Source organism: Somniosus microcephalus, chromosome 9 (genome assembly GCF_052327205.1).
Source record: "Somniosus microcephalus isolate GS21.2 chromosome 9, FLI_Smic_1.0, whole genome shotgun sequence".
NCBI classification, from domain to species: domain Eukaryota; kingdom Metazoa; phylum Chordata; class Chondrichthyes; order Squaliformes; family Somniosidae; genus Somniosus; species Somniosus microcephalus.
This window is the reverse complement of record NC_140995.1, coordinates 206,973,631-206,995,643: the sequence shown is the minus strand read 5'-3', so window position 1 is coordinate 206,995,643 and position 22,013 is coordinate 206,973,631. Positions and strand designations below refer to the sequence as shown.

Sequence of the window (22,013 nt, the reverse complement as noted above, 5' to 3'; positions counted from 1 at the left end):
GTACCGGCTCCGACATCGGGCACCTGCGATCGGGCCGCCGGCTGCTTCTTTTGCGGCCAGGAGAAGCACCCGAGGTCGCGCTGCCCAGCCAGGAACTCTACCTGCTCAACCTGCAGGAAGAAAGGCCACTTCTCTAAGGCCTGCAGGAGCGGATCTTCAGAGGCCAGCAGTGCCTCATGCAAACTGTGGGGGCGGCCATCTTCTTTCAAGGCAACTGAGGCCAGCATCCCCACACGTGAGTCATGGGGGCGGCCATCTTTGATCAAGGCAACCGACCCCAATAGTGCCTCATGTGAGTTATGGGAGCAGCCATCTTCTCCGCCATTTTGTCCTACCTCGTGGGAGACGCCATTTTACCCACCACGCCCGACTGCCACCGGGCCTCCGGACCCGACGACCGCCTCGCCCGCAGACGACAACGACTCGCTTACCTACACACTAGCCTCCGTCACTCTGGATCAAGCCCGCCCACACCACCTGTCCCAAGTCGATGATGGACATCAAAGTAAACGGCCACGCCACGACCTGCCTGTTCGACAGCGGAAGCACGGAGAGCTTCATCCACCCAGACACGGTGAGCCACTACTCCCTCCCTGTCCTGCCAACGCGCAACCGAATCTCGATGGCATCGAGGTCCTACGCCACGGACATTAGCGGCTACTGTGTTGTGACCTTGTCGGTTAAGGGTACGGAGTATAAAAATTTTAAACTCCTCGTCCTCCCCCAGCTCTGCGCTGCCGTCCTACTAGGGCTGGACTTCCAATCCCACCTCCAAAGTGTAACCCTAGCATACGGTGGACCCCTCCCCCCACTCACAGTCGACAACCAGCGAATGTTAAACCGCCCACCGCGTAACACCTGCAGCCTATCCACCCTCAAGGTGCCGCCACCTTCCCTGTTCGCTAACCTCACCCCCGACTGCAAACCCGTCGCTACCAAGAGCAGGCGGTACAGCGCTGGGGACAGAGCCTTCATTAGCTCTGAGGTGCGGCGCCTCCTGAAAGAGGGCATTATCGAGGGGAGCAACAGCCCCTGGCGTGCCCAGGTCGTGGTCGTTAAGACCGGCGATAAAAATCGCCTGGTCATCGACTACAGCCAGACCATAAACAGATACACCCAGCTGGACGCATACCCCCTTCCCCGCATATCTGACATGGTCAATCAGATTGCACAATACCGCGTATTCTCGACCATCGACCTTAAGCCGGCCTACCACCAACTCCCTATCCACCCCGAGGACCGCCAGTACACCGCCTTCGAGGCGAATGGGCGCCTATACCACTTCCTTAGGGTCCCCTTCGGTGTCACCAACGGGGTCTCGGTCTTCCAAAGGGAGATGGACCGGATGGTTGACCAGAACGGACTGCAGGCCACATTCCCCTATCTAGATAACGTCACCATCTGCGGCCGCGACCGGCAGGACCATGACGTGAATCTGGAGAAATTCCTCCGTACGGCCCAACGGCTGAACCTCACCTACAATAAGGAGAAATGTGTGTTTAACACCTCGCGCCTTGCCATCCTTGGCTGTGTAGTAGAGAACGGACTCATCGGCCCCGACCCCGAAAGAATGCGCCCCCTCATGGAGCTACCCCTCCCCCACTGCCCTAAGGCACTTAAGAGAACCCTGGGGCTCTTCGCCTACTATGCCCAATGGGTGCCCAATTATGCGGACAAAGCCAGACCCCTCATGAAGTCCACATCCTTCCCCCTCACGGAGGAAGCGTGCGCGGCCTTCTCCCTCATCAAGGGAGACATAGCCAAGGCCACAATGCACGCAGTGGATGAGTCCATCCCCTTCCAAGTGGAGAGTGATGCATCCGACTTCGCCCTAGCCGCTACCCTTAACCAGGAGGGGAGGCCGGTGGCCTTCTTCTCAAGGACCCTACAGGGCCCCGAGATCCGACACTCGTCGGTCGAGAAGGAAGCCCAGGCAATTGTGGAGGTGGTACGGCGCTGGAGGCATTACCTGGCAGGCAAACGATTTACCCTCCTCACCGACCAACGTTCGGTTGCTTTCATGTTTAATAACAAGCTGAGGGGCAAAATCAAGAATGACAAGATCTTGAGGTGGAGAATCGAGCTATCCACCTACGATTATGATATCTTGTACCGGCCAGGTAAGCTGAACGAACCCCCTGATGCTCTTTCACGAATTACATGCGCCAGCGCGCATATTGATAGACTTCAGACCCTCCACAACGACCTCTGCCACCCCGGGGTCACCAGACTTTACCATTTCATTAAGGCCCGCAACCTGACCTACTCCATCGAGGAGGTCAGGACCATGACCAGGAACTGCCAGACCTGCGCCGAGTGCAAACCGCACTTCTATAGGCCGGACAGAACAAGCCTGATCAAGGCCACCCGCCCCTTCGAGCGCCTGAGCATCGACTTTAAGGGGCCTCTACCGTCATCTGACCGCAATGTGTACTTCCTCAACATCGTTGATGAGTACTCCTGTTTCCCTTTTGCCTTCCCCTGCCCAGACATGACCAGTACCACGGTCATCAAGTGCCTGAACGACCTCTTCGCCTTGTTTGGGTTCCCGAACTATATACATAGTGACCGGGGCTCCTCCTTCATGAGCGAGGAACTCCGTCAGTTCCTACTAGCGAGAGGTATTGCAGCAAGTAGGACCACCAGCTACAACCCCCGAGGGAACGGCCAGGTGGAAAGAGAGAACGCGACTGTATGGAAGGCCGTCCTCTTAGCCTTAAAGTCTAAGGGCCTCCCAACCTCCCGCTGGCAGGAAGTCCTCCCGACAGCGCTGCATTCCATCCGGTCACTACTTTGCACTGCCGTTAACGCCACCCCCATGAACGAATGTTTGTTTTCCCCAGGAAGTCGACTACGGGAACCACTCTACCAACCTGGCTGACCTCTCCGGGGCCCGTCTTGCTGCGAAAGCACGTGAGGGCCCATAAAACGGACCGCCTGGTCGAGAGGGTGAACCTCCTGCACGCCAACCCCCAGTACGCCTACGTGGCTTACCCAGATGGGCGGGAGGACACTGTCTCCTTACGAGACCTCGCACCCTCGGGCACTCCGGAGACACCACCTTTACCCCCCCCCCACCACCCCCCCAATTCCAGCCCAGGTAGACGGCATGCCGGAACCCCACGAGCCTTCGCCGACCACGCAGACACCAGCATTAACACCGGATAATGCAGCACCGCCGCTGCGACGATCGGAGAGGCTTACGAGGCCTCCGGACAGACTGACATACCAGAACTGGTAGTACACTTCACCCCGCCGGACTCAAATCTAAACAAGGGGTGAATGTGGTAAACCACTTTTATCGTTCACTATCGTTACACTATAGTTATCACTGTTGTATTGTTCTCACTGTTCTCACTGTTGTATCACTATACGAGGTCGCCTCTTGTCGCGCTGTTATACCTGGGCTGACCACCTCCGACTCCGCCCATGGCTCCACCTACCTGCCCAGGTATAAAGGTAGTCGACTGGCTGGTATTCCTCCTTGTTGGACCCGATCACCCACGAGGGTGGGCTCTGTTATTTAGTCAATAAAAACCTTTAGTTACGTTCCTAACTCGTCGCTTTTTATTGGTATATCACCCTCTTATTGTGGGCTCTCTTTTCCTGCAATGAGGGACACAAGTGGAGTTTGAGTGAGAATGAAGGAGTGAGTGTAGAGAATGCATAGCATAGATGCTTAGAAGGAGACAAAGGGCCCTCCTTGTGTATTGTAAGTTGTTGTTGTTGTTGCATCACAGTGTTAGGGAGTGTGAGGGCAACATGGTCGAATAGTTAAGTGAATGTGACCATAGAGAGAGAGGCAATGGGTAAGGCTGCAGGGGTGTAAGTGTCAAGTGGGATGTGGAGTCAGAGGTTAGCAAAGCAGAGTGCTGGTGAGGAGAGGCGATGGGGATCAGATTGAGGGAGATGGGAAAGTCATACTCACTTTTCCTGTGCGGAGAAGGTTATGAAACCTCTTTCTGCATTGCAGCCAGGTTCTGCGGCTCATCAATATGGAGTTGACCTCCTCGGCCACTTGCAGCCACACAGCTTTAGTTTGCTGGGGTGGCTTTTTTCTCCCTGAGGAAGGGAAGAGCACCTTCTTATTCGATCTTACTCCCTCCACCAGAACTTGGAGGGAGGGCTCATCGAAGCGTGGAGCACACTTTTGCCTACTGGTGGGACATAGTCGATCAATGAATTCCTTACTACAATCACCATAAAGTTTGTAGTCTCTAGAAGAAGCAAGGCTGCTTGCAGGGCTTAAATCCAGCATCATTGATGACGTCATCAGAGGCGACTTTCTGTATGAAGAGACTCACTGGGCCAGGGGTTCCCACACGTTGGAAGTCAATTTCCCAATTAGGAGAAAATCGCACTTTTTCCCCACTTCACTTCGGAGTCGGGGTCCTGACACGAATGCCACCTGACACGCCCCAGCCCGCCCACACTGGCAAAATCAAGCCCAAAGAATCTGCAAAGGGATATAGATAGGTTAAAATTTGGCAGATGGAGTATAATGTGGGAAAATGTGAGGTTATCCACTTTGGTAGGAAGAATAGAACAGCAAAATATTATTTAAATGGAGAGAGACTACAGAATGCTGCAGTACAGAAGGATCAGGGTGTCCTCGTACATGAAACAAGAAGTTAGCATGCAGGTACAGCAAGTAATTAGGAAGGCAAATGGAATGTTGGCCTTTATTGCAAGGGGGATGGAGTATAAAAGTAGGGAAGTCTTGCTACAATTGTACAGGGCGTTGGTGAGACCACACCTGGAGTTCTGCGTACAGTTTTGGACTCCTTATTTAAGGAGGGATATACTTGCATTGGAGGCAGTTCAGAGAGGTTCACTAGGTTGATTCCTGAGATGAAAGGGTTGTCTTATGAGGAAAGGTTGAGCAGGTTGGGCCTGTACTCATTGGAGTTTAGAAGAATGAGAGGGGATCTTATTGAAACATATAAGATTCTGAGGGGGCTTGACAGGGTAGATGCTGAGAGGATGTTTCCCCTCGTGGGGGAATCTAGAACTCGGGCATAGTTTCAGGATAAGGGGTCGCCCATTTAAGACGGAGATGAGGAGGACTTTCTTCTCTCAGAGGGTCGTGAATCTTTGGAATTCTCTTCCCAGAGAGCTGTGGAGGCTGGGTCAGTGAATATATTCATGGCGGAGATAGACAGATTTTTGAGCTACAGGGGAGCAAAGGGTTATGGGGAACAGGCAGGAAAGTGCAGTTGAGGCCAAGAATCAGATCAGCCATGATCTTATTGAATGGCGGAGCAATCTCAAGGGGCTGAATGGCCTACTCCTGCGCCTATTTCTTATGTTCGTATGGAATGCTTTGCCACAGGGAGTGATTGAGGCAGAGACTACTTCTTTTAAAGAAACATTCGATAAATATTTGAAACAGAGAAAGATTAAAAATATGGGAACTGCAGTGGGATTGGTTGTAGTTCTGGCAAAAAGCTGGCACAGACCCAATGGGCCATATCGCCTCCTTCTGTGCTGTAAACTTCTGTGAGTCTATAAAGCCAAAGCACGTAGGCAATGAAGAGGACACAAACCTAAAGTGGCACCCTGGAGTACAGCAGATGTGACCACATTGTCACAGGAGCAGAAACTGTTTGAGGAGCTATTGACTGTATTGGAAGAGGCAATAATGGAAGTATAAGAGAACAATGCCAGAAAGGTGGACCATGGATGAAAGGCAGTGGAGGAGAAAGTGCTGGTCAACTATATCCAGTGTCTTGGAGAGAAAGACAGGTTGGCAATAGTTTGTGAGAATGGAGGGATCGAGAGTAGAATAATTGAAAATGGGCTAATAATGGTGATGGGGAAAGGTAGCAGTGACAAATGGAATTTTGGACCTTTCACATGAAGAAAAAATTGTCTTGAAAATGGTTAATTGAAAATCTGCTAAAGTATTGGTGAGAACTTACTCCTCCTGAGTTGGGAAATGGGGACAATAAAAACAAATAACTAACTTGAATTTATATAGCACCTCTAAAGTAGAAAAAAACTTGGCGCTTCACAGAAGTGTAAGGAAAAAATTGATGCTGAGATATTAAGAGGGGTGACCAAAAATTTGGTCAAAGAGGTGGGTTTTAAGGAGGATCTTAATGGAGGAGAAGGAGGTGGTGAAGTGAAAGGGTAAATGGAGGGAATTCCAGAGGTTGGGGCCTAGGTGGCTGAAACCATGGTTGCCAGTGGTGGGGAGAATGGAAGGCAAATGATCAAGAGGCCAGAGTCAAAGGAACAGAGAGTTCAGGAGGTGGGGGTTGTAAGGCTGGAGGCAGTTACATAGATAGAGAAGGACAAGGATTTAAACACAAGGATGACAATTTTAAAATTGAGGTGTTGGGAGACCAGGAGTCAATGTTAGTCAGCGACGTCATGGGTGATGGGTGAATGGGGAATATGGTATTCGTGTGGGCTAGGATATGGGCAGTAGAGGATTGGATGAAGTTTATGGAGGGTGAGGGATAGCAGGCTAACCAGGAGAACATTGGAATAGTCGAGGTGTCAAAGGCACAGATGAGGGTTTCAGCAACAGATGGGTTAAGGCAGAGGTGGAGGCAAGTAATATTATAGAGGTGGAAGTCGGTCTTTCTGATGGAGAGGATATGAGGTCAGAAACTCAGTTTGCGGTCGAATAGGATGCTGAGGTTGTGAACAGTTTGCTTCAGCCTGAGACAATATTCAGGGATGGAATCGGTGAAAAGGGTACAAAGTTTGTGGTGGGGACCAGAGGCGATGGCTTCACTCTTCCTCACTGGAGAAAGTTGCGGCTCATTCAAGACTATTTTTGGACGAGCAGTCTGACAACATAGTGGCAGTGGAGGGATCAAAAAAAGTGGAGGAGTAGAGTTGGGTATTAGAAATATAGAAACATAGAAGATAGGAGCAGGAGTAGGCCATTCGGCCCCTCGAGCCTGAGCCGCCATTTAATGAGATCATGGCTGATCATCCAAATTCAGTACCCTGTCCCTGCTTTCTCCCCATATCCCTTGATCCCTTTAGCCTTAAGAAATATACGTAACTCCTTCTTGAATATATTTAATGAATTGGCCTCAACTGCCTTCTGTGGTAGAGAATTCCACCGGTTCACCACTCTCTGGGTGAAGAAATTCCTCCTCACCTCTGTCCTAAATGGCTTACCCCTTATCTTTAGACTGTGACCCCTGGTTCTGGACTCCCCGACCATCGGGAACATCCTTCCTGTATCTAGTCTGTCTAGTCCTGTTAGAATTTTATAGGTTTCAATGAGATTCCCTCTCATTCTTCTAAACTCCAGCGAATATAAACCCAATCGACCCAATCTCTCCTCACACGTCATTCTTGCCATCCCAGGTATCAGTCTGGTGAATCTTCGCTGCACTCCCTCCATGGCAAGAACATCCTTCCTCAGATAAGGCAACCAAAACTGCACACAATACTCAAGGCGTGGTCTCACCAAGGCCCTGTACAACTGCAGCAAGACATCCTTGTTCCTGTACTCAAACCCTCTCGCTATGAAGGCCAACATACCATTTGCCTCCTTAACCGCCTGCTGCACCTGCATGCTTACCTTCAGCGACTGGTGCACAAGGACACCCAGGTCTCGTTGCACTTCCGCTCCTCCCAATCTATTGCCGTTCAGATAATAATCTGCCTTCCTGTTTTTGCCACCAAAGTGGATAACCTCGCATTTAACCACATTATACTGCATCTGCCATGCATCTGCCCAATCACCCAACCTGTCCAAATCATACTGGAGTTTCTCGGCATCCTCCTCACAGCACACACACACACACCCAGCTTTGTGTCGTCTGCAAACTTAGAGATGGTTCCCTCGTCTAGATCATTAATATATATTGGCCCAGAAATTCGGGTCGGGGGCTTCCCGCGGGTGCAAGCCCCCAACCTACACTTACCTAGCGCGCCGGCAGTTGAGGCCTGGGCCTGCGTGGATTTCCTCTCTGTGCCCCGGTCCAGCTCCCGGCGCGCTGTGCTTGCGTGATCCAGCGGCGTAGTTAATGCGATGCGTCCGCTGGGATCATGTGAGCCATGGGCAACCAATCGGAGGAGGGAAAAGCCCATTGAAGAGATTGACAGAAAGAACTGTCAAACTAATGAAAACTTCGGCCCCCAAAACAGTACTTACCCTTCAAATAAATATTTTTAAAAATCACACTTTTTAAATAAACTATAAATAACATTAAATAACTATTTTAAACAATAATTTAAATTTTTGAAAAAAATAATTTTATAAAAAAACGGGGCTAAAAATACACTTACCTTACTTTAAAGTATTTAAAAATAATAAACCTGTGGAAAAAAAATTCTAATTTTAATTAATTGACCACTTACCTTTTAAAATGAAGCCCTTACGCCTGGTTTTTAAATGTGTAAAATGTAGAGGCCTTCACGCACGGAAAACCCTGTATAAAAAAAAAAGGAAGTTCAACGCGCACGCGCAGACTCCCGCGCGCACACGTTCGACCTCTGAACCCCTTCGTTCAGAGGATCAGAAATGCCGGTTTCCCGCGCATGCGTAGTGCATGCAAGAAACCGGCACTTCCATCGGGCCCACGCGTGAGTACTCCGTGCTTACTCACGCGTTGGGACCCGAATTTCTGGGCTATTTTGTGAATAGCTGGGGTCCTAGCACCGATCCCTGCGGTACCCCACTAGTCACTGCCTGCCACTCGGAGAAAGACCCGTTTATTCCAACTCTTTGCTTCCTGTCTGCCAACCAGTTCTCTATCCAAGTCAGTACCTCACCCCCAATCCCATGTGCTTTAACTTTACACTCTAATCTTTTATGCGGGACCTTATCGAAAGCCTTCTGAAAGTCCAAATATACCACATCCACTGGTTCTCCCTTATCTATTCTACCAGTTATATCCTCAAAAAATCCCATTAGATTAGTCAAGCATGATTTACCTTTTGTAAATCCATGTTGACTTTGTCCGATCCTGTCACTGTTTTCCAAGTGCTCTGCTATTATCAGCGTACATGTGTAAGCTGATCCCATGACTTTGGATAATGTCGCCAAGGGGCAACCTATAGATGAGGAAGAGCAGGGAGTCAGGGATAGATCCTTGGGCACTCTGGGGTGGGAAGAGAGCCATTTCTGGAGATGCTCTGTACAATGGGATAGGTGAGAGTGGAACCAAGCAAGTGTAGTCCCACTGAGCTGGACAGTGGAAATGAGGTGTTGGAAGAGGATGGTGTGGTCGACTATGTCAAAAGCTGCAGAGGTCACTGTCACAGAGGATGTAATTTCTGAGTTTGGCTGGGGCTATTTCAGTTCTGTTATCACAGAATTTAAAATTGGTGCTGCAAAATGGTTGAGAATTTCAAATTATCATTGGGAGTTTCCTGGAAACAGAGCTTACTTTTGAGGAACCATCTTCCTTTGTCCAGCATAAATAGAAACTGCAATATTTTGGGTAATGCAGTGTATTGGGATTTTTAAAAAAAAGCCCCAGTGCCATACTGTATATCAACATGATGGGCCAGATCTAATACCCAAAGCAGAGTTAGAATTTAAATCATTTAACGTGATTGTGACAGTTACAAGGATGAGTTCTATTTCAAGTTATCAAACTTCTATGTTTTATCCTTTCAGTTAAATTATACTGTAGTGAGAACAGGGCTCTGATTTTTATTTTTAATGGGGCCCATAGTTATATTTCTGTCAATTTGGTTTTATCCTTTTAGATTAAGAGCCTAAACCTGTGAAGCGATTAGGACTATATGGTAGGAATCCCATAGTATTTCTGGTATAAATCAACACTAAAAAGGTAGATTGCAAGACCTCAAGATGTTTTATGTCCCATCTACTCCAGGGATATAGTTACATTTCAGTTACTTGCAGGTGTGGGCCAGCTTACGGAAAATGCCTTTTGTGGTGAACACAACTGGAGTGCAGGGAGCAATCCCAAACTGTAACAATGGAATACAAGATTAGAAATCTTAAATCGATTGTCATGTTCCAGATTTTGGGTAGATATGGTGAGATTCTTATCTTGTAATGAATAACAATAGGGGCAGAATTCATGCACCCGCTTTATGAAATAGCATAAAATTCTAGCTTTGCAAAGTGACGTGGAATCAAATGTAGTGACTTAACTGTAAATGGAACATATTCTAGGTAACTGGAATGCAGGCTGAGTAAGCCAAAATAGCTGATACTAATGCCTATTTCCAGTGCTACGTGTTTGTGTTATATTGCTAAGCAGTGAAGATTCTGTTTGCTGCTTCTGTAGTGGGCCTGGAACTTTTCCTTGAGGCACATGTATCAGCATCTGTCATGTCTGCTTGTATACATGCTAATGAATGAACCAGATTCCTTTGTTACAGGTTGTTAACCTATAAGGAGAAAAGCATTTTAATCCATGTGAAACAAAATGTCAGGCAACAGTAAGTTTATTTATAGTGGTGTAGTCATTAAACAGTGCATGTAGGATTGCTCGTAAAGTAAAATGCATTTTGTAGACCTTAAGATTAAACATTTTTCTTTTTGTTTTTCTTTTTTGTACAGCATATTATCAAGTTCCATCGTGCTTCAAAAGCAAATAAAAAGCCAGTACAGTTGCCAAGGGGCATGGTCAAATCACTGCTTTATCAAATACTTGATGGAATTCATTATCTCCATGCAAACTGGGTTCTTCACAGAGACTTGGTAGGTATAATACTCTCAGAAGGCCAATAAAAAAACAAAACCTGAAATAAAAACTGAAAATGCAGGAAATACTCAGCAGGTCGGGAAGCACCTGTGGAGAGAGAAACAGAGTTAACGTTTCAGGTCGATGACCTTTCGCCAGAACTAGAAAAAGTTAGAGATATAACAGGTTTTAAGCAAGTGCACAGGCAGGGAAAGGGGGGGAAGGCTAGCTCGCGTGAAAAATGTTAATGGGTTCCAAGGCCCAATTTCATGTCGGCTTTGGGCCTCCTGGTTGGTTGCATGCACATCGCCAAGATGAATTTTTACCCTATTATCTGTTAACTGGGAGGGTCAGTAAATTCCATGTGACCACATCAGACTACCCATGCTTTGTGGACCATAAAAACTGAGCAATGCTCAGTGCACACCTTGTATTGAATACGGTGCCTGAGTTGTACACTACCAAAGAAATTGAGAATCAATAGCATAATGAAATTTGGAAATAATTGTGTGTACTCTTATCTAGCTCTGCACAGGTCTGAAATGGAGAGTCAGACAGGATGCTCTGTTACCATGTTGATAAAACTTAGGCTTTCAGAAAAGTCAGCTTTCTATTTATCTTTTGTGAAAAAATGACCTTGGATTTGCCTATTACAAAACAGAGTGCTAGGTGGCTGATGGAAAGTATACATTATTGTTACCACTTAGCACTGAACGATCTGCCTGGCAACCTTAAAGGTCATTAAACAAGGGCTGTAGTCACAACATGGTGTAACTTTGAGGATGTGGCCTTGAAGTTGGTCTGTGTTGCAGCTCCTATTCAGACAGGTCTTTCTAAAGTTCAGTAATTTTGCAGTTTAAACTGTGGGATGAGAAGCTTTTGAAAGAAATATACTATGTATATATATATACACACAATAACATTGGCATGAAATCTGGATTAAGGAAACAGGATGCCAGTTTGTGCTGCTCAGTAAAGATCATGCTGACTGTATTTCAGTTACCTTAAAAAGAAAGAGATCCATAATAACTTGTATGTATATGTATGCTCGCACGTGCAGATTCATACTAGTTATGTCCAGTCATAAGTAAAAAAGAAAGACTTACATTTATATAGCGCCTTTCACGACCACCGGACGTCTCAAAGCGCTTTACAGCCATTGAAGTACTTTTATGCAGTGTAGTCACTGCTGTAATGTAGGAAAAGTATAAAGTCCATAATTTTCTCTTGATGTTTCTTCAGGGAAAGACAGCAGCCGCCTTTTTTTTAGGTACTTGGGATTTGGTGCATCTGTTTTCTCTTGACAATGCCAAAGTGGGCCAGGCCTAAGAATTAGGGTTGATATGGGTCAGAAGCAGTCAATCATCTGGGAGTTTGCACGGTTTAGTTTACAAAATGGGTGTTAGATCATCCAAATTTACATCTAAATCCAAATGTCTTTTTTGCAGAAAACATGTTGTATTAGAGATTCTGAAGAAAGAAGACATTTTACAAAATGTGCTGATAATTCATTTTGTGCTGCTAGATCTCGGCTCTGGGATTAGTAGGATTCAATGATATTGACTTTTTGATATTGGCACAAATAGTAAAGTAAAACTTTTCTGTTTTTTATTATTAGCAATCATAAATACATTTTTGGTAGTATTGTTGCAAACACAATTAAAATCCCTTGTAGTATTTGTACAATTTTGGGCGCCTTACCTAAGGAAGGTTATACTTGCCATAGAGGGAGTGCAACGAAGGTTCACGAGATTGATTCCTGGGATGGCGGGACTGTCGTATGAGAAGAGATTGAGTAAACTAGGCCTGTATTCTCTTGAATTCAGAAGAATGAGAGGGGATCTCATTGAATTATTACAGGGCTTGATAGGGTGGATGCTGGGAGAATGTTTCCCTTGGCTGGGGAGTCTAGAACCAGGGGCCACAGCCTCAGGATAAAGGGTAGGCCATTCAGGACTGAGATGAGAAGAAATTTCTTCACACAGGGTGGGGAATCTTTGGAATTCTCTACCCCAGAGGGCTGTGGAGGCTCAGTCATTGGGTATATTCATAAACAGAAGTCGATAGATTTCTGACTAGTAAAGGCATCAAGGGATATGGCAATAGGGCCGATGCATGGAGTTGAGGCAGAAGATCAGCCATGATCTCATTGAATGGCGGAGCAGGCTCGGGGGGCCGAATAGCCTACTCCTGCTCCTATTTCTTATGTTCTTATGATTAATTGCTCATGTACAGCAAGTTTGAAAGCTGTTTTCTTAACCACCAGACTAACCTGAAAGCTTTGACCTGTTGCTTTTTCCTTGTTTGTTTAATGAATTCCAATTACCAACTTAGACAGTATTTCTTTTATATAATTACTTTTAGGTAACTTGTTGCTTTGGTAAGTTTGTCAACTCTTAAAATATTGAGGCAGATTTTGTTTTGTTCAGTAGTGTCATAACCCCCCCATAGCAGCTAATTGGAAAGTTACGGGAAAGTCCTCTAGAATTCATGTCAAAAGCATGTCAAAGGTAATTTCTGTAGCAATCTCAATTGAAATGAAAATATAGATACCATGGCAAGTCTGTCCATGGTTTGTAGATATGTAAGTCTCAACTTAATGAATATTTTTAAAATACAGTACTATATAAAAACAATGTTGAACTAGTGGCTTTTATTTCGAAAAATGTGTTTTAAACTGACTAAAAGCATATTGGTTTGCATAGTCTGAGCCCTTAGTAATAGCTAGATTTGAATACCTGTTTAATCTGATTTTTCACCTAGCCAACTGTGACAGCTAGCTGTTACATGGCAGTTAAGTGTTAAGTAGTAGGTAACCAATAACAACTGTCTGAATCAGACTAGCTTTAATGGAGGCCAGTCTTCGAACCTCCATTGGTTTGCATTTTGCTAATTCACAGCTTGCATTCTTGCCTCCTAAACTGGATTCAGATCTTTTTTAAAAACAGTTGATTAAGAATATGAGATTAACTACACGGGGATTAAGGGGCTGCATATCAATTGAAATTATAAGATTCAAGTCATCAAGCGCCATTCAAAATCAGAAACATGAGGCATAGGTATCAGTACACCAGGCATCAGTTCAAATACAGTTCCAATTACTTCTGCGCTTGCCAGCCCATAATTTTCCCATTCATTGAAATGAACGTGCAAAATCACCAGCTGGTGCAGATACAAGCGGAACACCTCAGCTGAAATGCCTGTTGGCTGGCCATATGAACCTTGTTTGCATTGCTGGACAGCCAGATAATGCTGAAACTATATGGCAAGCACTGCATAATTTCTTCAGTCTCTGCAGTATTCTGTTTTCTCCGCATATTATGAGACATTTTATGTAATTCAGAAGAATAAAAGGCTGAGTGAACCCTGCTTGGATTTAAACTCAAGACCTCTGGCCCTGATTCTGACACTCAGTTGACAGAGCTACCTGAATTTATAGGGCAAATATCTTGCATTAAAATGTCACATTATTCTAAATGTTCTAAGGATAAAATTATAGAGTAGTAGAACACAGGTTTGTGTTCCACATGCTGAGTTAGCGACCTCAGGGCACTATTACTAGAGCCCTGGGAGCAGGTAGTTCACCCTCATGACTGAGATAATGTGGGGCACCCAGCTCTACCTCACCGCCACCTCTCTTGACCCCTCCACTGCCCCTTTGACACGTTGCTTGTACGACATCCAGTATTGAATGAACAGAAATTTCCTCCAACTAAATATTGGGAAGACCGAAGCTATTGTCTTCAGATCCTGCCACAAACTTCGTTCCCTAGCCACTGACTGCAAACCTCCCCCTGGCCACTGTCTGAGGCTGAACTAGACCGTTTGCAATCTTGACGTCCTATTTGACCCCATATCCGCTCCCATCAGCATGACTGCCTACTTCCACTGTAACAGCGCTCATCTCTGCCCCTGCCTCAGCTCATCTGCTATTGAAACCCTCATCCATGCCTTTGTTACCTCTAGACACAACTATTCCAATGCTCTCCTGTCCAGCCGCCCAGCTTGCATGCACCGTAAACTTGAGCTCATCCAAATCGCTGCTGCCTGTATCCTAACTCGCACCAAGTCCCAGTGGCTCCCGGTCTGCCAACGCCTCAATTTTTATAATTCTAATCATTATTTTTAAATCCCTTTATGGCCTCATCCCTCCCTATCTCTGTAAACTCCTCCAGCCTTACAACCTTCCAAGATCTCTGCGCTCTGCCAATTCTGGCCTCTTGCGCATCCCCAATTTTCATCGCTCCACCATTGGCGGGTGTGCCTTCAGCTGCTAAGGCCCTAAGCTCTGGAATTCCTCCCCTAAAACTTTCCACCTCTACCTCTTTTTCCTCCTTTAAGACGCTCCTTAAAACCTACCTCTATAATCAAGCTTTTGGTCACCTGTCCTAATATCTCATGTGACTCTGTAGTGTATGTACCTTGAAGAAGGAACTATATTCTGCAGCCCCTGTATACTGCAGTACCAGTAATGACCACCCCTGTATATAAGCCTGTGTAGTAACTTTGTATAGTAGTTCCAGTTTTGTCTCCATTCAGTAAACACCTGTTATAACCAACTTCTGCAGTCCGTGTCTCAATTACACACGGACGTTACATTGGCGACGAACAGATCCGAACTTACCTACAGTTCTGCACCACCTCACGGGGATCCATCCCTGAAGCGAAGCTGTTAGAGGTCGAGGCCAGAAGGAAGAAATCCAAAAAGAAAGAAAAAAAACAGAAGAAACGGGCGTCGACCGTGGGCAACCGCCCTCTGATTCATCGAATTCGAAGATTTGCAGGAGAGGCTGTCGAGAGCTGGGCTTGGTTATCCAGTCTGTGGTGTTCCAGCTAATCGGGCTGGTGGCAGGTAGTACACTGATCCTTCCTGGGCTGCGGCGGGCTAGAGCTCGATCGGGTGGCTTTTCAACGGGGCCGAGCAGCATTGTCGGGAAGAGGAGAGAGAGAGGGTGGAGCACACAGGGCGCGGCCGGTGCTACGAAGCCGGGCAACGTACTTTCCCGAGAAGAGGGAGGAAAGTGTTCCATAGGGTGTGCTCTGACGACGGGAACAGTAATTAAAATAAAAGAAATTAGAAGCGCAGAAAGCCGCGAGGAGCTGCAGTTGCCACGGGGACCGCGGAGAGCGGCGTTGGCAGCAGCGCGGGGGGAAGTGCGCGAAGACCATAGGGCGTCGCCATCCAGGCATAAAAACACCAGCAACAGCGCTGGCAGCAGCGGAAAAGACAGAAAGCGCGGGAGGCGCCATCTTAATCCAGCGGGGAAGAAGGCAAAGCGCGGGAGGCGCCATTTTGTTAAATCGGGGAAGAAGGCAAAGCGCGAGAGGCGCCATCTTAGATCTCCAAGATGCCAAAGACTGGCAATATCTCTGCCTTCGACAATGCAATAGAAGACTGGACCACGTATGCGGAAAGAGTCGAAGTATATTGCAAGGCAAATAAAGTAGCCGATGAGAAAAAGGCATCGGTACTACTAAACTTAATGGGCGCAAGAACGTACGGCCTATTGCGGAACCTGATCACTCCAGTCAAACCGATGGAGAAGAGTTTTAACGAAATTGTTGATATCCTACAGGAACACCTAAATCCTACACCGCTGCTGATAGCAGAAAGATTTAAATTCCACAAGAGAAATCAGCATAAAGATGAGAGCAATGCTGATTACCTTACGGAACTACGCAAGCTATCAAAGCACTGCCAGTTCAGAGCAGGACTGGCAGATACCCTACGGGACAAATTTGTCTGTGGACTCCTGAGTGAAGGAACCCAGAAGAGGTTACTCTCAGAGAAAGAGCTGACGCTAGATAAGGCTTTCAGCGTGGCAGTATCGTACGAAGCAGCAGCAAGGGGAGCTGCGGAAATACAGCAAAAGCCACAGGAATACGGCACCCATGAAATGACACGGGGATTTGAAAAATGTTATCACTGCGGCAGAACAACCCATGACCAGAAGGACTGCTGGTCCAAGGACAAAACATGCAGGCAATGCGGAAAGATGGGACACATTGCACGAGTTTGCAGGGCCGGGAATCAATAGAGAAATCGAAGAGATGACCAAGAGCTGTGCAGGATGCCAGAAGGTCCAAAACGCCCCACCACAAGCCCCTCTACATCCATGGGAGTGGCCCTCATCTCCATGGCAAAGGGTACACATTGATTTTGCTGGTCCCTTTATGGACTCGATGTTTTTAATTGCGGTGGATGCACATTCAAAGTGGCCAGAGGTAATAAAAATGTCCTCAACCACCACAGAAAAAACTATCACAGTCTTACGAACCATATTCGCCAGAAATGGGCTGCCTGAACAGATTTGCTCCGACAATGGACCACAGTTTGTGTCTGAAGAGTTCCGGAGGTTCTTAAAGAACAATGGTGTTAAGCATTACACATCCGCCCCATATCATCCAGCCACCAATGGATTGGCTGAGAGGTTCGTTCAGACATTCAAGAAGGCTATCAAGGCAATGTGTAATGAAGACATACCCCTACAACACAAGGTGGATAACTTCTTGTTTGCCTACCGGAATGCGACACATGCGGTTACCAACCAAACTCCAGCCATGATGTTCTTCAATCGAAGACTAAGATGCCGCTTGGATTTGGTTAAGCCAAACATCAGAAGAGATGTGGAGAACAGGCAGTTTCAGAATATGAATGAAAGGCCAACCAGGAGTTTCAAGATAGGTCAACCAGTTTTGGCCCGGGACTACCGCACAGAGAAATGGCAGCCAGGAACGATCTGCACACGGCAAGGACCTCTAATGTATACCGTGGACGTTGGAGAGAGCATTGTAAGACGCCATGCTGACCAGATTCTAGAGTCACTGGAAAACGTCAAATCTACACCACGATCCTATACACCTGGTGATGAAACCGAAGTACCAATTGCATCTACCTCAGAATCAGTGATATTGGAAGCAGACGAACCAAACAACGACGTTGATCCCGAATCAACTTTGCCAGAAGAACCTGATACCCCAAAGAGGCGTTATCCGGACAGAATCAGGAAGCCTCCTCAAAGACTGAATTTATAATTGATTAACTTCAGCTAATGTATATAGCAACTGTAATTGTAAATATGTTATTGAATTATGAATCGAATGTTATGTACTGTTTAGCTAAAAGGGGAGGAATTGTCGTGTATGTACCTTGAAGAAGGAACTATATTCTGCAGCCCCTGTATACTGCAGTACCAGTAGTGACCACCCCTGTATATAAGCCTGTGTAGTAACTTTGTATAGTAGTTCCAGTTTTGTCTCCATTCAGTAAACACCTGTTATAACCAACTTCTGCAGTCCGTGTCTCAATTACACACGGACGTTACAGACTCGGTATCAAATTTTGTTTGGTAATGCTCCTGTGAAGCGCCGTGGGACATTTTACTACATTAAAGGTGCTATATAAATGCAATTTGTTGTTGTTGCATGGGATGACCATGAATGCGAATGGTGGGCTGTAAGGATAATTTGCTATTCATATCACTGAAATTAAGTACATTTGAGTTCTTCCTCAAAACCAAAGGTTTCTTCCTCTTGTATCCACACAGTGCAAATCAGAACCATTAAACCTTTTGAGAATTATTTGTATAGGAGAATTTCTGCACTGGACTTCCAGCTATTAATCAAAACTTTTATGCCAACTTATCGGAATAGTTGAATAAGGAACGGTTTAAATTCTACAGACTGCATTTAGATGTACAGTATTTTTCATGGACATTTTTGCAGAATTTGAAACAATAACTACAGATAGGCTATGAGACAAAACAAATTGCTTTTCAAAACTGTATGTGAGAACAAATTTTCTGAATGTATAGTTTGTGGCCAGTTTTCAAAATAAAAGCTTTGGTGTGCAATTTTCCTGTCATTTGACGAGTTTTAACAAACAATACATGGATACTGAAAGAAACGGTCAATTTATTTACAAATAATATTGTAATTAAGAAGTTAGGTATAGGTAGCACATTTCAGAATGACTACCCACAGAGTAATCAGTGATGTTACACAAATATTACAAAAACATATGTAATTTGCACACAGATGCAAGCTTTTGAGACATTAGAAATATAAAGAAATGGAAGACTGGCATTTACATAGCTCCTAATCACATCTCAGAAACAAATCAAACTGCTTTACGCACAATGAATTACGTAGACAAGTGCAGCAGACATTTTACTCCCGTGAATAGCAGAGCTGAAGAACCAGTTACTTTGTTTTCCGTGGTATTTGTAGAGAGAGCATTTCCTCCTGCTCGTCAAATAGTGCCATTCAACAATTTAATGGCACTTGAACCATTTGTAACAAGTAGAGAGTATCTCAGTTATATCTCAAGCAGTTGACTACACCTCTGACCGCACTTCCTCAGTACCCATAGAATCAGAGACATTTATGGCACAGAAGGAGGCCATCCGGCCCATCGTGTCTGTGCTGGCCAAAAAACAGCTATCCAGCCTAATCCCACTTTCCAGTTCTTGGTCTATAGCCCTGGAGGCTATGGCACTTTAAGTGCATATCCAAGGACTTTTTAATTGCTATGAGGTTTCTGCCTCTACCACCCTTTCAGGCAGTGAGTTCCAGACCTCCACCACAGTCTGGGTGAAAAAAGTTCCCCTCAAGTCCCCTCTAATCCTTCTACCAATTACTTTAAATCTCTACCCCCTGGTTATTGACCTCTCTGCTAAGGGAAATAGGTCCTTCCTATCTACTCTATCTAGGCCCCTCATAATTTTATACACCTCAATTACATCTCCCCTTAGCCTCCTCTGTTCCAAAGAAAGCAACCCCAGCTTATCCAATCTTTCCACATAGCTAAAGTTCTCCAGCCTTGTCAACATCCTCATAAATCTCCTCTGTACCCTCTCTAGTGCAAACACATCTTTCCTGTAATATGGTGACCAGAACTGTACGCAGTACTCTAGCTGTGGCCTACCTAGTGTCTTACAAAGTTCAGGCATAACCTCCCTGATCTTATACTCTATGCCTCGGCTAATGAAGGAATGTATCCCGTATGCCTCCTTAACCACCTTATCTACCTGTCCTGCTACCTTCAAGGATCTGTGGACAGGCACTCCAAGGTCCTTCTGTTCCCCTACACTTCTAAGTATCCTACCATTTATTGTGCATTCCCTTGCCTTGTTAGCCCTCCCCAAATGCATTACCTCACACTTCTCCGGATTGAATTCCATTTGCCACTTTTCTGCCTATCTGACCAGTCCATTGATATGTTCTTGCAGTCTACAGCTTTCTTCCTCACTATCAACCACATGGCCAATTTTTGTATCATCTGCAAACGTCTTAATCATGCCCTCTATGTTGAAGTCTAAATCATTGATATATACCACAAAAAGCAAGGGACCTAGTGCTGAGCAACTGTGGAATCCCACTGGAAACAGCCTTCCAGTCACAAAAACACCCGTCGACCATTACCCTTTGCTTCCTGCCACTGAGCCAATTTTGGATCCAACTTGCCACATTCCCTTGGATCCCATGGACTTTTACTTTTCTGCCCAGTCTGCCATGTGGTACCTTGTCAAAAGCCTTGCTAAAATCCATCTAGACTACATCAAATGCACTATCCTCATCGACCCTCCTTGTTACCTCCTCAAAAAATTCCAGCATGTTAGTCAGACACGCCCTTCCCGTAACAAATCCATGCTGACTGTTGTTGATTAATCTGCCTTTCTAAATGATGATTAATACTGTCCCTCAGAATTTTTTCCAATAATTTTCCCACCACCGAGGTTAGGCTGACTGGCCCGTAATTACATGGTCTATCCCTTTCTTCCTTTTTAAACAACAGTACAACGTTAGCAGTCCTCCAGCATCACACCCGTAGCCAGAGAGGATTGGAAAATGATGGTCAGTGAGCTGTACTGCACTGGAGCTCAAATCATGAATTTGTACTCATGCTATTGGGCTCAAACCTAAAAGCTCCTAACTCTAGCAAAGGTCCTATCAACTGAACCAGCCTGACACTGCACCACAATAGTAGTCACTGCTTTACGGAGCGGAGAAAATTAAGCCAGATACTTCTGTGCTTATGTCTAGATACATCACCTTTGAGTTCTGCTGAATGCAATCTCCAAATCATTATTTGCTGAAAGAAGTATTTTTTTGGCCTGTTAAAACATGTATACATTGTTTTGCAGGAAGCTAACTGAAACCAGATGAATATCTGTTTGAACCTTTGGTAGAGAAAAACTTTTTTTCGCTGCAGCCATCCAAGGTTCACTGGAGATATTTGTAGAGTGCTATTTTATAGCTGCTCTGCCAGTGGGCTTGTATTTCTTAACAGCTCTGAACATGTGACCACATCATTGTCAGCTGTTTGAATAGGATACTGTTTGCAAATTATTGATCACAAGATAGTTATAAATGAGGATAGACATTTGGCACATCTTAACCCATCCACCCAGAAAGATTCTGAAGTGACCCCTATTTCGGCATGCAAGTGATTCTTAAAAGATTCCAGAGATTTTGGCCATGATTTTGCCGGCGTGTTTGGAGACGGGTCAGGAGTGAAAATCTAAATGATTGACAGCGGGTTGTGAACCCACTGCCATCCCGCCTCCACGCAACTTTGCAAAGTGTCGGGTCTGCAAGTCCCGATCAGACCCGACACCATAGATAGATAGATAGAAGATAGGAGCAGGAGTAGGCCATTCAGCCCCTCGAGCATGCTCCGCCATTCAATGAGATCATGGCTGATCAACCAAATTCAGTACCCTGTTCCTGCCTTCTCTCCATATCCCTTCATCCCTTTAGCCTTAAGAAATATATCCAACTCCTTCTTGAATATATTTAATGAATTGGCCTCTACTGCCTTCTTTGGCAGAGAATTCCACAGGTTCACCACTCTCTGGGTGAAGAAATTCCTCCTCATCTCTGTCCTAAATGGCTTACCCCTTATCCTTAGACTGTGACCCCTGGTTCTGGACTCCCCGACCATCGGGAACATCCTTCCAGCATCTAGTCTGTCTAGTCCTGTTAGAATTTTATAAGTTTCGATGAGATCCCCTCTCATCTTCTAAACTCCAGTGAGTACAAGCCCAGTCGGCCCAATCTCTCCTCATACGTCATTCCTGCCATCCCAGGTATCAGCCTGGTGAATCTTCGCTGCACTCCTTCCATGGCAAGAACATCCTTCCTCAGATAAGGTGACCAAAACTGCATACGACACTCAAGACGTGGCCTCACCAAGGCCCTGTACAACTGCAGCAAGACATCCTTGTTCCTGTACTCAAACCCTCTCGCTACGAAGGCCAACATACCATTTGCCTTCTTAACCGCCTGCTGCACCTGCATGCTTACTTTCAGCGACTGGTGCACAAGGACACCCAGGTCTCCTTGCACTTCCCCTTCTCCCAATCTATTGCCATTTAG

The 22,013-nt window shown here is 45.8% G+C and overlaps 1 protein-coding gene across 1 annotated transcript in view; it reads left to right on the top strand.

Annotated features, from left to right (window-relative positions):
• The window catches only part of cdk19 (cyclin dependent kinase 19), a 351,351-nt gene that overhangs the window by 124,389 nt on the left and 204,949 nt on the right, over positions 1-22,013 (top strand). The window contains exon 4 of the mRNA XM_085997816.1: positions 10,511-10,651. Within this exon, the coding sequence (XP_085853942.1) occupies positions 10,511-10,651 (141 nt within the window). The remainder of the gene's footprint in view (positions 1-10,510; positions 10,652-22,013) is intronic.